The sequence below is a fragment of the Zootoca vivipara genome, chromosome 10, assembly GCF_963506605.1.
Source record: "Zootoca vivipara chromosome 10, rZooViv1.1, whole genome shotgun sequence".
In the NCBI taxonomy this organism is placed as follows: domain Eukaryota; kingdom Metazoa; phylum Chordata; class Lepidosauria; order Squamata; family Lacertidae; genus Zootoca; species Zootoca vivipara.
In genome coordinates this window covers 69268396-69284444 of record NC_083285.1, presented here as the reverse complement: position 1 = coordinate 69284444, position 16049 = coordinate 69268396, and the positions used below count along the sequence as shown (strand labels likewise).

Genomic DNA, 16049 nt, shown 5'->3' with positions numbered 1-16049 from the left:
GAAAACACAAAACACACAATTGCTAGGCTGAGTTTCCTGTATCCATCGGTCAGAGGGCGAGGCATTCTCTTTCTTTCCAACAGGACAATATACACCTATCTCACCCAGAGAGAACAAAGTAAGGAGTTACACATACTCAAGTTCAAATCATTTTACTTTATAGATTAATCAACTCTGTCCATGGAGGCAAAGGTCAATTCTGTGTCCAGGGCAGCTGTCTATCAGCTCCATCTGGTACGCAGGCTGAGACCCTACCTGCCCGCAGACTGTCTCTCCAGAGTGGTGCATGCTCTAGTTATCTCTCACTTGGACTACTGCAATGTGCTCTATGTGGGGTTACCTTTAAAGGTGACCTGGAAACTACAACTAATCCAGAATGTGGCAGCTAGATTGGTGACTGGGAGCTGCCACTGAGACCACATAACACCGGTCTTGAAAGACCTACATTGGTTCACAGTACGTTTCCAAGCACAATTCAAAGTGTTGGTGCTGACCTTAAAAGCCCTAAACGACCTCGGTCCAGTATTCCTGAGGGAGCGTCTCCACCCCCATTGTTCTGCCCAGACACTGAAGTCCAGCACCGAGGACCTTCTGGCTGTTCCCTCATTGCGAGAAGCCAAATTACAGGGAACCAGGCAGGGGGCCTTCTTGGTGGTGGCACCCGCCCTGTGGAATGCCTTCCCATCAGATGTCAAAGAGAAAAACAACTACCAGACTTTTAGAAGACATCTGAAGGCCGCCCTGTTTAGGGAAGCTTTTAATGTTTAATAGATTATTGTATTTTAATATTCTGTTGGAAGCCAGCCAGAGTGGCTGGAGAAACCCAGCCTGCTGGGCGGGGTATAAATAATAAATTATTATGATTATGATTATATTTGATTTGTTGGGGAGCAGGGTCATGAGATGCAAGGGTACCCCATTGTTAGTGTGCTGCTTACCTTAGAATGGAGCTGCCATCCAATGGCCAACATGGAAAGTCAAAGAATCATAGAATCATAGAGTTGGAAAAGACCACAAGGACCATCCAGTCCAACCCCCTGCCAAGCAGGAAACACCATCAAAGCATTCTTGACATATGCCTGTCATGCCTCTGCTCAAAGACCTCCAAAGAAGGAGACTCCACCACACTCCTTGGTAGCAAATTCCACTCCCGAACAGCTCTTACTGTCAGGAAGTTCTTCCTAATGTTTAGGTGGAATCTTCTTTCTTGTAGTTTGAATCCATTGCTCCGTGTCCGCTTCTCTGGAGCAGCAGAAAACAACCTTTCTCCCTCCTCTAGATGACATCCTTTTATATATTTGAACATGGCTATCATATCACCCCTTAACCTTCTCTTCTCCAGGCTGAACATACCCAGCTCCCTAAGCCGTTCCTCATAAGGCATCGTTCCCAGGCCTTTGACCATTTTGGTTGCCCTCTTCTGGACACGTTCCAGCTTGTCAGTATCCTTCTTGAACTGTGGTGCCCAGAACTGGACACAGTACTCAGGTGAGGTCTGACCAGAGCAGAGTACAGTGGTACTATTACTTCCCTTGATCTAGATGCTATACTCCTATTGATGCAGCCCAGAATTGCATTGGCTTTTTTAGCTGCTGCATCACACTGTTGACTCATGTCAAGTTTGTGATCTACCAAGACTCCTAGATCCTTTTCACATGTACTGCTCTCAAGCCAGGTGTCTCCCATCCTGTATTTGTGCCTTTCATTTTTTTTTAATTTTTTTTTTGCCCAAGTGTAGAACTTTACATTTCTCCTTGTTAATATTCATCTGTCCTTGTTTGCTTGTTGGCCCAGGTGTCTAATCTGTTAAGGTCATTTTGAAGTGTGATCCTGTGTGGTATTAGCCACCCCTCCCAATTTGGTGTCATCTGCAAACTTGCTCAGGATGCCCTCAAGCCCATCATCCAAGTCATTGATAAAGATGTTGAATAAGACTGGGCCCAAGACAGAACCCTGTGGCACCCCAGTTCATAACTCACCTGGTTTATCAGTTTTTCTCTCTCTCTGAGCTGATGATTCTTCCTTATTCAAAGTGATGACTGTGGAACAACTACAGGGTAGAAAACTGGTGTTCCTTGGTCATTTATAGCCTGATAGGTGGGCAATGGCATGTGGTGGGAGGCACTTGGCAGGAAGCCTAATGGTCCAACGCAAACATACACCGAGATCTTTTGCACCTGAACATGAAAGAACTCAGAGATCTATTTCTTCTGAAAGCTGCCATGCATTGTCAAATATACAACTGCTTTGAAATGAGCAAAGAGGAGGAGAGTCATCCCAGTTGAGGAGAAAGGAAGAAGGTGGAAAGAGTCCTGTTGGACCTGCCCACCCATTTTGCAAAATGTGGTCCTTGCTGGCTGCTTCTCTCCCCTGCTCCTCTTACTTTGAATAATTTGCTTCAGCTAATGAAGCCCCCACCCTTTCCCTCACCCTGAGTAAGTGGTCCATCTTCAGAGTGAGGCAGGAGAGTTTAGATATCGTTGTTGTTGTTTAGTTGTTTAGTCATGTCCGACTCTTCGTGACCCCATGGACCAGAGCACGCCAGGCACTCCTGTCTTCCACTGCCTCCTGCAGTTTGGTCAAACTCATGTTCGTAGCTTCGAGAACACTGTCCAACCATCTCGTCCTCTGTCGTCCCCTCCTCCTGGTGCCCTCAATCTTTCCCAACATCAGGGTCTTTTCCAAGGATTCTTCTCTTCTCATGAGGTGGCCAAAGTATTGGAGCCTCAGCTTCACAATCTGTCCTTCCAGTGAGCACTCAGGGCTGATTTCCTTCAGAATGGAGAGGTTTGATCTTCTTGCAGTCCATGGGACTCTCAAGGGTCTCCTCCACCACCATAATTCAAAAGCATCAATTCTTCGGCGATCAGCCTTCATGGTTCAGCTCTCACTTCCATACATCACTACTGGGAAAACCATAGCTTTACCTATACGGACCTTTGTAGGCAAGGTGATGTCTCTGCTTTTTAGGATGCTGTCTAGGTTTGTCATGTCTTTTCTCCCAAGAAGCAGGCGTCTTTTAATTTCGTGACTGCTGTCACCATCTGCAGTGATCAAGGAGCCCAAGAAAGTAAAATCTCTCACTGCCTCCATTTCTTCCCCTTCTATTTGCCAGGAGGTGATGGGACCCGTGGCCATGATCTTAGTTTTTTTGATGTTGAGCTTCAGACCATATTTTGCGCTCTCCTCTTTCACCCTCATTAAAAGCTTCTTTAATTCCTCCTCACTTTCTGCCATCAAGGTTTTGTCATCTGCAAATCTGAGGTTGTTGATATTTCTACCGGCAATCTTAATTCCGGCTTGGGATTCATCTAGTACAGCCTTTCGCATGATGAATTCTGCAAATAAGTTAAATAAGCAGGGAGACAATATACAACATTGTCGTACTCCTTTCCCAATTTTGAACCAGTCAGTTGTTCCATATCCAGTTCTAACTGTAGCTTCTTGTCCCACATAGAGATTTCTATGAAGCAGAAGTAGATGTTTTTCTGGAACTCTCTAGCTTTCTCCATAATCTAGCGCATGTTTGCAATTTGGTCTCTAGTTCCTCTGCCCCTTCGAAATCCAGCTTGCACTTCTGGGAGTTCTCGGTCCACACACTGCCTAAGCCTGCCTTGTAGAATTTTAAGCATAACCTTGCTAGCGTGTGAAATGAGCGCAATTGTGCGGTAGTTGGAGCATTCTTTGGCACTGCCCTTCTTTGGAATTGGGATGTAGACTGATCTTCTCCAATCCTCTGGCCACTGCTGAGTTTTCCAAACTTGCTGGCATATTGGGTGTAGCACCTTAACAGCATCATCTTTTAAAATTTTAAATAGTTCAGCTGGAATATCATCACTTCCACTGGCCTTGTTATTAGCAGTGCTTTCTAAGGCCCATTTGATGTCACTCTCCAGGATGTAGTTAGGAGTTGGAAAACATTTGAATTAAGGAAAGAGGGAGAGCAGCGGAGGAAAGGCAGCCCTGGGCTGGTCTCTTGTCCCTCCTATCTCCCTCACTGTGAGAAAAAGACCCTGTGTGTCCGTGTGTGTCCTCTCCCCTAACATGAAGGCTGAACATTTCTCCCTCTTCCAACCTTCTGGGGCAGCTAGACATTCTCCTTTTAACCTTATTTAAAGTTTACTGGCACCTTCCTTCATGCTGTCCTCCTTCCTTGCTATCCTCTTCTGCCACAAATACAGAAGTGCAAACTTTCCCGCATGTCGTCGCCATCAATTAATGTTCTTGCAACTCAGTTGGCATCATCAAGAGGAATCCATTCTCCATCAACAGAGAAGACAGGGCATGAAACATCACATTCCTTTGCCTAATCAGAGTACAGTTTGAAATCCTGCCCACCAGCTGATGTAGTTTGCGGGCTGTTATGAGAAGAACTGCCCCCGGTCTTCTGCAGCAGAGGTACAGATTGTCCGCACCCCCAACAGCGCACTTGGAAGTTGGGCTTCTTGTTGTTCAAGTTACATGTTATTAAATAACCTCAGGGCCGTGCACCTTACCGTGAGGAAGGTGGCTCAAGGGATTTGAGGTGAATGTGAGGATGGTGCCATAGCAGAATTATTGATGAACCACCCAGCCGCTCAGAGTGGTTCGGAGTATAAATAATATATAAAACTATTATTATAACCAGGACTTATTTTACAGAGGGAACTCACAGGAACTCAGTTCCAGCACCTCTCCGGTGGGTGCCAGTGCCATTCTAAGAGAAAGAGCGAGGTATTCATGGTGAGTCTAGACACCTCTTTTCCTAGAAAAATAGCACTGGATGCGAGAGTTGGTGTTAACCATAGGAGCAAACTCTTAGGGGCCAAGTTCCCTTCAGGACCCCCCCCCCCAATAAAACATTTGAGAGGGCTCCCCCCCCCCAAAATTATGGGCATTCCCATTCAAATGGTTTGCGTGTCGTATTTCATGATTGATTATGCAGGGCGGAGCTTACCTCCCCCCCCCAATATTTTCTTCAAGTTGGGATGCAAACAAAATTGGTGTTCCCCAAATACAACTTTTGGCTTTCAAGAAGGAGGCACTGATTGAGACTTACAACATGCTGCCCCTGGGATATGATAGGGGAAAGTGTGAAGAAGTCGAGAAGAGCAATCCTTCAATTGTCAAGGTCTAGATATGGTATGGAAATGTCTAGAGGTAAAAGTCACAGGCTCTGGGCATTTAGAGATTCGGTGGGAACAAAACAAGATCAGTACTTTAGAGCTTGAGGAGAAGGATAAAGAGACACAGACAGAGCCCCCCCCCCTCCCAAGGAGGGGGAAAGAGAGAGACAGTTTGAGCTTAATGGAAAGACTGAGGTGGGAAGCAGAAACATTGATGGCTGGGGAATTTTGGCAGGAAAAACAAAAGGGGCAGAGAGTCTTAAAAAACCCAAAATATCCCTCCCAGATGCTGTGGCATATGTGCCTGGTCCACCTATATGTTCACATTTGAAAAGACTGCCCAAGTTTATGAGATAGAACCATAGGATCATAACATTGTAGAGTTGGAAGGTACCCAAGGGTCATCTAGTCCAACCCCCTACAATGCAGGAATCTGAACTAAAGCATGCATGGTAGATGGCCATTCAATCTCTGCTTAAAAACCTCCAATGAAATAATGTGCACCACCTTCTGAGGGAGTCTGCTTCACTTTCAAACAGCTCTTACCATCAGAAAGTTATTCCTGATGTCGAGACATGATCTCCTTTCTCATAACTTGCATCCATTGGTTTGGGTCCGACACTCCTTAGCTCCAGAAAACAAGCTTGTTCCATCTTAAACTTCTTGTTCTGGGAAAGGACCCCACTTACTTTCCTCAGGGTGAGGCAAAGGGACCACAGACCAGCCACCGCTGCCCTTCCTTCTCTGCTCTCCCTCTTCCTACTTCATTTTTTTTGTACCTCCTAAGTTATCTCAGAGAGCAGGGCTGGCCCCATGGCCAGGCTGGGTGGCGCAGGGCACCACGGCGCCAGCCCGCCAGGAGGGCGCCGCGAGCTGCGCCCGCCCGCTGCCCGGCCGGTCCGCCGCGCAGCTGCGCCCATGGAAACCGCGCTGTGCCTGCCCGCCCGCCCACCGCGCAGCAGCGCCTGTGGCAGCCGCGCTGCGCACTGCGCCCGCCCGCCCACCGCGTTGGGAAACAGGGCGGGGGGGCGCCGGAGGGATCCGTCGTACCACGCGCCAGGGGCGCTTAAGACGGCCCTGTCAGAGGGGAAGAGAGACGGGAGCGATTCGTTCAAAGTAGGAAGAGCATCAGAAAGGAGCAGCAATCACCACATTTGGCTAATGGGAAAAGGGCACATGGGACGAGACACCACCGTTCCCTTCTCCTTAGCTCTCATTGTTGTTAGGTTTCTATTCCTCTCACTCTGCAGGTCACATGCCTGTGTTATGCATTCCAGCAAAGATTGCTGGAATCATGGGAGCGGATGTTTGCTGCATTCTGTTTCCGTTTGTTTTTTCTTCTTCTTTGGACTTCTCTCAGCAAGAGGAGACATGTTTTCCTTTTGTTCTGCCTTACGCTTAATATAGTAGCTTTTAGTACACAACCTCAGCCTGGCTCCGCCTGCATTTTATCTCTGCTGGACTCTGAATATGTGCTCAGTGTCTCCAAGACATGAGTCGTAATAAATCATTGGGAAGGGCTGTCGGAACTCCCTAGAGCTGAACGCTGATGGGAGAGGTGGGCTGGATTCGTTCCTGCATTATGCCTCTGGATCATTCCTGCCCCCGGCTGACCCGAAAAGTCTTCCCTTACTTTGAATGTTTTGAAGCTCATAAAATTCTATGAAAAGTAGCAGGAGAGGAACAGCCTTCACCTCATCTTGTCCAATGCATGGGCTGATGCAGCAGGACGTTCCTGCATTGTCCTCCTCCAGGATGATTCTCCTGGCTAATTTCTACTTCATAGCAGTTGGATATGGTAGCGCTCAGATGAAATAGATCTCTGTGTACTTTTTGTGCTCAGATGAAAAGATCTTGGTGTGTGTTTGGCTTCTCTTGTGCTGCCAAGTGTCTTCCACCACATTCTCTCACCCACCTTTTAGTCTATAAATGCCCCATAACCACCTGTTTTCTAGCCTGGAGTCTTTCAACACTCATTTGCTGGAACAAGGAACAAGAATCAACCCAGAGAGAAAGAAACTGATAAACCAGGTGAGCTATCTTTCCCCTTTTGAGCTCTTTGACTCTCCATCAGGGCAAGTGGAGCATGTGGAGACACTTGCCTCATGTGTGGCTCTGGTGGCATCAAAGATTTCTTTGGATGGTGCCAGGAATGAGCCAGCTCCAAGCGAAGGTTTGCAGCCAACTGCAGAAAGCAGCCAGGAACAGAGAGGCTTAGGTGTTAGTCAGGCAGGGGAGAAGCAGCAGCTGCAGACTTTGGCTCTTCCTGACCTTGATTGCTGAAAGCACACTAGAACACAGCCAAAGCTCGCAAGAAGCACAAACAGGCGCAAACAGATTAAGGGATAGCCTCTCAGAACAGGAAGAGGTTGGAGCTGATCCATTAAGTCTGAGGAGTCGGTGAATGGGAGGGCTGCTAGATAGGAAGCAAAACAGACGCAAGGGTCATAAGTTCAATATCTTCTGTCAACGCCAGAGGGAGTCTTCAGAAGGGTCATCCTGAGTATTCATGCCAGAGGCTTTGTTTGAGCCTTCTGGCGCTATCTGTTTGTTTTTGCGATAAATCCTCCTTTTTAATTACCTATGCTTACTGTGTTATCAAGCTGGGAACCTGGACTCCTGACAGATGGCATTAAGAAAAAGCAGCACAGATGCACCACCTTCTTTTAGCCCAGATTGGAAAGCCGTTTTCTTTCAGCTTTTCTCCTTTCTCTCGCCAAGGACAGATGCAGCCCATATCCTCCGGCAGGCCCAGCCTCCTCATCACAAGCCTTGTTCTGTTCTGTGAGCTCTCGGTGGGCCTTTCCTCCCCATCAGGTGGTAATGTATCTTTGCATCTCACGAGTGGTAGATGTGATCTGTATGCGTCTCATTCTCCAGACTTCACTACCGCAATGTGCTTTATTGGGGTCTTTCTTCCTAACCCATTTGCAGCCATCAGCTTAAGTAGCACTTGTATGTTGTACCAGCTTTTACCGGCTTCCGGTACATATGCTGGCCCAATTTAACATTTTGGTTTTGACCTTTGAGGCCCCTGAATGAGTCAGTCCTGTGCTATATCTGTTGAACTTCTCATGCCTTTACTCTCTTGCCTGCACACCGATTTCCCAATTAGAAGCTGTCTTGGTGCGACGAACCCCCTCACCGACGTTGCCAATAGATTATGAGACGAAAGGGTACAGGGGTAAAGCAATCCCCACCCAATTCCTTACGTCTTAAAATAAACCCCACAGTTCTGGGCTTCTCAGTAAAGAGAGTCTAATTCCAGCTTCCGTGGCCTGATCTCACAAACACTTAGGGCTATTTGAAAGAACAACCTCTTGCCTACAGAACAGGGACTCCCTCAACTCAGATCCCCACTGTATCAGTCTGCCATATCACCCTGGCAAACTTGTGGCACTCTAAGTTTTCATCATACTACCCTTCCTGTGTGACTCTAGGACACAAACTATCCCCCTTTCCTTAGGTAATTTTTGCCCTTTTCTGAGTCTCCACCTCTGTGAGTTTTAATACGCTGCGGAATAACCAAGATGATACTCTTTGGCAGAAAAGGAAGATGAATTTTATTTTCTTGGGAACATAGGTTTTTCTTTTCTTAATGATGCTTAAGTTTACAATCTTAGCTGTCAGTTAAGCTGGAGGTGGATTAACTCTTTCTAATCCAGGGTGTAATAAATCTTCCATCCTGGGGCTAATCTGTTACATCCACCACCTTGACCTGTCCGGTGAGTGACCATATGAGAAAAGGCCTTTTCTGTGGTGGCTCTTCATTTTTGAAACTCCCAGTACAGCTGCAGAGGACAGCCATGCCTCAAAGAGGCACTTGTTTCGAATAGCCTTTCCCCGAGTCATTTTTGCTCCATTTTGGGGAATAGCTTTCTTTATTGTTCATTTGTTTGCCCAGGCCAGGAAAACGGCACATACCGTATTTTTTCATGTATAACACGCCCCCGTGTATAAGATGCCCCCTATTTTGGGGGACTCAAAATTAAGAAAATAAAGGGGGGGGGAGATTGCCAAGAGTTGTTAAGCTTTTGGGGGGGGGCGGATTGCTAAAATTCGCTCACCCGTCGCACTGACGCTTACAATCGCACACATCGCCAAAGACACCCATCAACTGCCCAATCTCTAACGGCAGACTCCAATCAAACGCCCAATTGCCGCAAAGGCAGCCAATCGCCAACAGCACTTGCCACCATCAACAATCACCCACCCTATTGTCGCTGATAATCTCCTCCTCGTGGCTGCAACCAATTGCCCATCACACCTCAGCACTACCCATGTATAAGACGAGACCAAATTTTAAACATATTTAGTAAAAAAACCAAACCCCTAGTCTTATACATGGAAAAATACGGTAAATTGGGGGGGGGGTTTAGGGGGGGAACCCCACAAGCAAACAATGAAAATAAAGTGAGTGATATGGGACATGACTCTTCCCCACATTCTTTCAACAGGAGGTGGGGGCAGGGATCGCCCTGAGCAGATTTTATTATGCTCATTTCATGTGCAGCTCCTGTCATGTTGAATGCTAATGCTCTCCCTTTCCTTTACCTCCAGGGTGTCTCAGGAACTGGCTGGGATGGGGTGATGGCTGCTATAAATTCTTCGACGACCCACTTTCATGGGACGAGGCGGAAGTGAGAAGGGCATCTGGGTGTTTTTTTTTTAACCTATAAAAATGCAATGGCACAAAACGCAAGACACACTTGAGAGTTTCTGCAGCAGAGTAAACCAAGGACCTGTCAGGATTGTGGCTCCTATTGCAACGGTCTTTATCAAAAGAGCTGGCGGGTAAAAGTCCCCCCACAGGATGGGTCCCAAAGCCAGAACGCACGTCTTCCTGGCAGTGCTCCTGCGTGAGGCTTGTGACCCATGTGAGATCATGAAGCCCAAAATACATGTTTGTTTTTTAAATTGAGGTCCCAGAAAAAGCACTTTTTCTAGGCAAGATGGTGGCACGAAACCACGTGAGATCGCTGCGCCAAAAATAGCTACCCAGTTTTGACTGGGGAAGGCAGGGTATAAATAAAAATGTATTATTATCATTATTACCTGCATTTTTGCATTCCTTGCAGGCACAGCAATCTACTCTCCTTGGGGACTTTGGTGCCAAGCTTGGTTATTGGATGAGCATAATGTATTATGGATTTGACAGCCTTAAAATGCATAAGACAACCAGAGAGCCAGTGTGGTGTAGTGGTTAAGAGCGGTGGACTTGTAATCTGGTGAACTGGGTTCGTGTCTCTGCTCCTCCACATGTAGCTGCTGGGTGACCTTGGGATAGTCACACTTCTCTGAAGTCTCTCAGCCTCACTCACCTCACAGAGTGTTTGTTGTGGGGGAGGAAGGGAAAGGAGAATGTTAGCTGCTTTGAGACTCCTTAGGGTAGTGATAAAGTGTGGTATCAAATCCAAACTCCTCCTCCTCCTCCTCCTCCTCCTCCTCCTCCTCCTCCTCCTCCTCCTCCTCTTCTTCTTCCATGGTCAGGTTTGCAAATAAATTTGGTGCGATTAGAACATTGAACATTGACGAGAGCCTCCCTATTTAGCATGTCCTGAAATAACACACAAACCAAAACACGGCTATCTTTTGAAAGTTGAAAAGTGGCTCTCCCAGAAAATAATACAGTCATACCTCGGTTTAAGTACGCTTCGGTTTGAGTACTTTCAGTTTAAGTACTCTGAGGACCCATCTGGAACGGATTAATCCACTTTCCATTACTTTCAATGGGAAAGTTCGCTTCAGGTTAAGTACGCTTCAGGTTAAGTACAGACTTCCGGAACCAACTGTGTACTTAAACTGAGGTACCACTGTATGGACACACATGCATATTCAGGAAAAATGAGTATAATGCAGATATTGCTGAAAATAACATTGAAAGGCACAGTGTGAAGATGAAGAAACAAAGATATAAATGGGCAGATTATCCCATCCATCTTCTGCAGTGGCCAAACAAGACCTGCATTTCCAGGCTGTCAGACGTTGGACCTTGATGATAATAATAATAATAATAATAATAATAATAATAATAATAATAATAATAATTTATTTATACCCCGCCCATCTGGCTGGGTTTCCTCAGCCACTCTGGGTGGCTTCCAACAGAAAAATAAAATACAGTAATCTATGAAACATTAAAAGCCTCCCTAAACAGGGCTGCCTTCAGATGTCTTGTAAAAATCTGGTAGCTGTTTTTCTCTTTGACATCTGATGGGAGGGCGTTCCACAGGGCGGGCGCCACTACCGAGAAGGCCCTCTGCCTTCTCGATAGTGTATTGATTTCAATGTATTGAAATCAACATTCAACCCAATATTCAACCCAAGCCTGACGTTCAGGACATTTCTAAGGCACACCTAGCTGCATTAAACTCATATTTTTGTTACCTCTCAGGAAGCCTGCTGCAAACATGCTCCCAATGGCCACCTCGCATCTCTGCGTGATGCAGAAGACTTGCGCTGGTTAGCCCAACACCTTTCAGCTTTACCAGTGCAACATGTTTGGATTGGACTATCTGACCGAGATAGGGTGAGCATCCAAGCCTTTCTTCTCCTTCTCTCCTTGCACTGCCAGAGCTAATAGTGAATGAATTCTGTGGGAAGGGTGTTCCGTGAAGCTTCCACAGCTGATGTCCTTGAGATGTTCTGGGCTACACCTGCCCTAACCACCTTTTGAAACCAACAAGTGAAATTACTGTGAAAGCTAAAACTAATGGGTGTGGGAGCATGTAATCTACTGGGAGCAGTCAAGTCAACATTCCTTGTTTTCCTAGAGTGGACATGCAAGGGAATGTTTGATCCAGCCAGTCAAAACTTCCTGTTCCTCCCATAGCTGCCAAGTTTTCCCTTTTCTCGCGAGGAAGCCTATTCAGCATAAGGGAAAATCCCTTTAAAAAAGGGATAACTTGGCAGCTATGGTTCCTCCTAGCCTGGAGCATCCTTCGTTGCATGTGACTAGTGGGTGGGTGTGACCTTTCCAGACCGGGTAAAAGGCCAAGGCATGCTGCCACTCTCTTCTCTATTTTCCATCTTCTTTTCATCCTGCAAACTTCCTGGACTGAACTGTTGGCTGCCAGCCAAGCAGTCCCCCAGGTCCATCTCCCTTATGGGATAAACCTGTTAGCATAAGTCTGTAACTTTCAGCCTAAAGCCTTCCTTCAGGGATCACACTGTGCTCTGCCTGATCGTGAGCAAACTTCCTTTTTATTGCTTATGAATAAGACCGTGGTGTCTTTATTCTTTTAGGAGGGATTCAAGGGGTCTTACCAGGAAAAGATTAAAACACATTTCAATCTGGACAAGCCAGATTGAATTGCATATTGTCTTAAGAAACTCACATGAGTTTGCAACTAGTTTTCTGCTGTGTAAAGAAGGAATGCACTCTGCTAAGTAAAGGAACTTGCTAGCTAGTTGGGAAGGATGTTAAGAAATAATATATACTCTCCTGACACCCTGAACATTCCCACAATGGGAAGATCAGCCCATAGCTGTCAAGTTTTCCCTTTTCTCGCGAGGAAGCCTATTCAGCATAAGGGAATTTCCCTTTCAAAAAGGGAGAACTTGACAGCTATGGATCAGCCACTCTTTCTAGTTTTAGTTTCACACAGTTTTTAGGAACTCAAATATTTCCAGGGGGGGGGAGCAGAATTGTGCTTGTCTTCCCCACCCCAACTCTCCTTGCTCCCTCCTCCACAGCCCAAAGGGTCATTGTGGGCTCCTGGTTGATGTCCCGCTAGTCAAGGAAGATTTTCTACAGTACATTTGGGTGGAATGATCATGTAGCATGTTGTTTTGTACTGGTGTGTCTGTTTGTGATCTGTTCTTTCTGCATCCCTACAGGATGGAAACTGGGAGTGGTCAGATGGATCTAAAGCCACGTTCATGCCTTGGCGAGAGGGGGAACCTGATGATTCTGGTGTCAAGTTTTGTGTCTTCTTGTCTCACCAAGACGGTAAGGAGTCAGATTTCAGGACCTGGTCTTTGTGTTGGGGGAGTTAGGTGGCTATCAAATGCTTTGCTAGTGATACTTGCTGGCCTAATAATAATAATAATAATAATAATAATAATAATAATATACCCTGTCCATCTGACTGGGTTTCCCCAGCCACTCTGGGCAGCTCCCAACAGAATATTAAAAACACAATAAAACATCAAACATTAAAAACTTCCCTAAACAGGGCTGCCTTCAGATGTCTTCCAAAAACTATGTAGTTCTTTATCTACTTGACATATGAAGGGAGGGTCACAGGGTGGGTGCCACCACTGAGAAGGCCCTCTGCCTGGTTCCCTGTAACCTCACTTCTTGCAGGGAGGGAACTGCCAGGAGGCCCTCGGAGCTGGACCTCTGTGTCTGGGCTGAACGATGGGGGTGGAGACGCTCCTTCAGATATGGGAGCGTAACAACAGGGCACACAGTCTTGAGATCTACATTTGACTCTGTGAGGCTTATCTGATGCCTTGACACCTCTTGCCAGCGAATTTAATAGTTTGCACAGCGATACGGCAGAGAATAGACTGTGAGTGTTAGTTTATGCATGCAGAGAGAAAGGACGAGAAAGGGTTAATCTAGGTGTGCTTCTCCTGCACCTGCAGCTGGCTAAGTGTGAGTCAGCAAACGTGAGAGTGAGTCAGACTGACTCAGCACAACATAAAGTACTAGTGCCGTTCAGCCCGTTAAATAAACGGGCGCTAGAACACATGTGAGCGCTGCGCGGAGCACTGGATCGAGGAGCCGGTCTGCAGAGTCAGCGCCCAGCAACGGCGTGCTGGATTGAGGAGGCGATGCTCCGTGCGGCGTTGCTGGGCGCTGACTCTGCAGACCGGCTCCTCGATCCAGTGCTCCGCGCAGCGCTGATCAGCGCCGACCCGGCAGGCCGCTAGATCAAGGAAGTGGCCTGCCGGGTCGGCACCCAGCAGCGCTGCACGGAGCACCGGGGGACTGGCGGCGGGGAAGGCAGGCAGGCAGGCGCTTGTTCTCTTGCCTGCCTGCATTCCCCACCGCCTGTCACACGAAGATTGGCGGGCGCTGCTTCCCGGGCTTGTCATCCCCGGCAAACAGCGCCTGCCGATCTTCGGCTCTGTCCCCCAATGCGCTACGGCTCGGGGAAGCAGGCAGGGAGACGGCAACAGCCCGCAGCTTCCCGGGCTGTTGCCGTCTCCCTGCCTGCTCCCCCAAGCCAAAGCGTGCGGGGGACGAATTGCGGCGCGCGGGGGGGGGCTTTTCGCCGTTTGCCTTCCCCGAGCTAAGGGGAAGGCAAACATCGAAAAGCCCCCGCTGCGGTGCACTTCAGCTCGGGGACTGGCTTGGCGGCGGGAAAAAGGGGAGGAATTCCTTCCCTTCTTCCCGCCGCCGCCAAGCCAAAGCTGACTTCCCTCGGCGCCTGCTGCCGCTTCGGCTTCCTCGGGGAAGGCAAGCAGGCGGGCTGTCTGCCTGCTTGCGTTCGTCGAGGAAGCGCCTTCCCATGCCGGCAGTGCGCGGCAAGGCTGCGGGGGGGAGCGCTTCTCTTCCCCACCGCCTCTTCGCGCACCTCCACCATGAGACGGGGCTTCGGAGCGGCGGTTGGCGGAGCGGCGGTTGGCGGAGCGGCGGTTGTCTCTGTGTCCAATCCCTGTGTTCGTGGGGCACATGCACAGTAACCCAGGGACACAGGGAATACTGGACGCAGAGACACTTGCACTTTATTATATAGGATAGATACCATGTAAAGGCTCTTGCCTTTTGGCTAGAAGCTAATCTGTAAGGAGGACATGTTGCTCAAAATACCTTTGCTGTGATCCGAGTGTTTTGCCAAAAAAAGAACTGAACTGCCACCTGTTTGTGCTCAGGACAGGTGTTGACTCTGACTGAGCTTGTCTCTCTTTCTCTTTCCAGGTTTTCGGAAATTTAGAGCTGACCGTTGCCCATACTACCTGTCCTACGTTTGTGAACATAAGCCATAGGGTTAGGGTCCATGACCTCATCACTGCCCCTGGATAACTCCGTCAAATCCAAGAGGCTTCCGTCCCACTTAGTTGCTGAGGTCCCCCAACCCTGCCTTTCTAGTTGTAGGTTTTTAGTGCCCCACTAGATCATGCATTGGTCCACTTAGTCCAGCATACTGCTCTCACAATGGCCAACAAGATGCTCCCATGGGAATCCTGGAAGTAGAACTGAGTTCAAGAGCACCTTCCCCTGTGAGCCAAGGAGGAACGATCTCTGTAGAACTTCGGATGGAACAAAGCTGGTGTCATCCCAGACCAGGCATCCCCAAACTGCGGCCCTCCAGATGTTTTGGCCTACAACTCCCATGATCCCTAGCTAACAGGACCAGTGGTCGGGGAAGATGGGAATTGTAGTCCAGAGTTTGGGGATGCTTTTCCCTGACCATTGTCCTGTCAGTGCCATTTGTGCTTTTTAGGGTTCCTTATAAGTCAGCAGAGTCACCCAGCAAGTCTTCCAGAATCTTTTCCCTCACTTCAGCTCATCTGTTGGGGAACTCCCATGTGGGGATAAACAGCTCACCTGTTTCTGTTCTGGTTAAATAATTTGTTGAACTTGCAATATTTCAAATTATACAACTAGTACTGGTCTAATAAAGAAACAGCTATATATAAAGAAATCATTCTGCCTCACTGCTCTTCAGCCCTCTGGCCAGAGCAACAGCCTCCATGCCACACGCCACAGGCTCACACACCCTCTCCTCTAGAGCCTGTCTTATGAAGAAGCCTGTTGCTAAGGGCAACGCTGTTGCTGAGGAAGACATGTTGCTAGGGGCAAACTTGTTGCTAGGTGAAAAACTTTTCAAGGATCATTCCAATCCCTTGTTTAGACTACACTAGATTGCCCAAACTGGCTGGGGGTGATGAGACTTCACCAATGTCAGGAGGACAACAGCTTCTCCACCCCTAATAATTGCCTCAATCCATTGCGAAGCTAAGCACATACCCCATCTGTGAATTGCTTCT

At 47.8% G+C, this 16049-nt stretch overlaps 1 protein-coding gene across 1 annotated transcript; it reads left to right on the top strand.

Moving 5' to 3' along the window:
* The first annotated feature begins 10057 nt into the window (after window positions 1-10057).
* On the top strand, window positions 10058-15044 carry LOC132592760 (C-type lectin mannose-binding isoform-like). The gene is made up of 4 exons (XM_060279764.1): window positions 10058-10075; window positions 11500-11634; window positions 12945-13056; window positions 14977-15044. Exons 1-4 carry the CDS (start codon window positions 10058-10060, stop codon window positions 15042-15044), a joined length of 333 nt encoding a protein of 110 aa, XP_060135747.1.
* Window positions 15045-16049: the final 1005 nt, after the last annotated feature.

Bases quoted from the DNA above. Each gene is read 5' to 3' on its own strand.
- LOC132592760 (XM_060279764.1), top strand. The intron at 11,635-12,944 runs GTGAGCATCCAA...GCATCCCTACAG, and splicing joins GACTATCTGACCGAGATAGG to GATGGAAACTGGGAGTGGTC. The intron at 13,057-14,976 runs GTAAGGAGTCAG...TTCTCTTTCCAG, and splicing joins CTTCTTGTCTCACCAAGACG to GTTTTCGGAAATTTAGAGCT.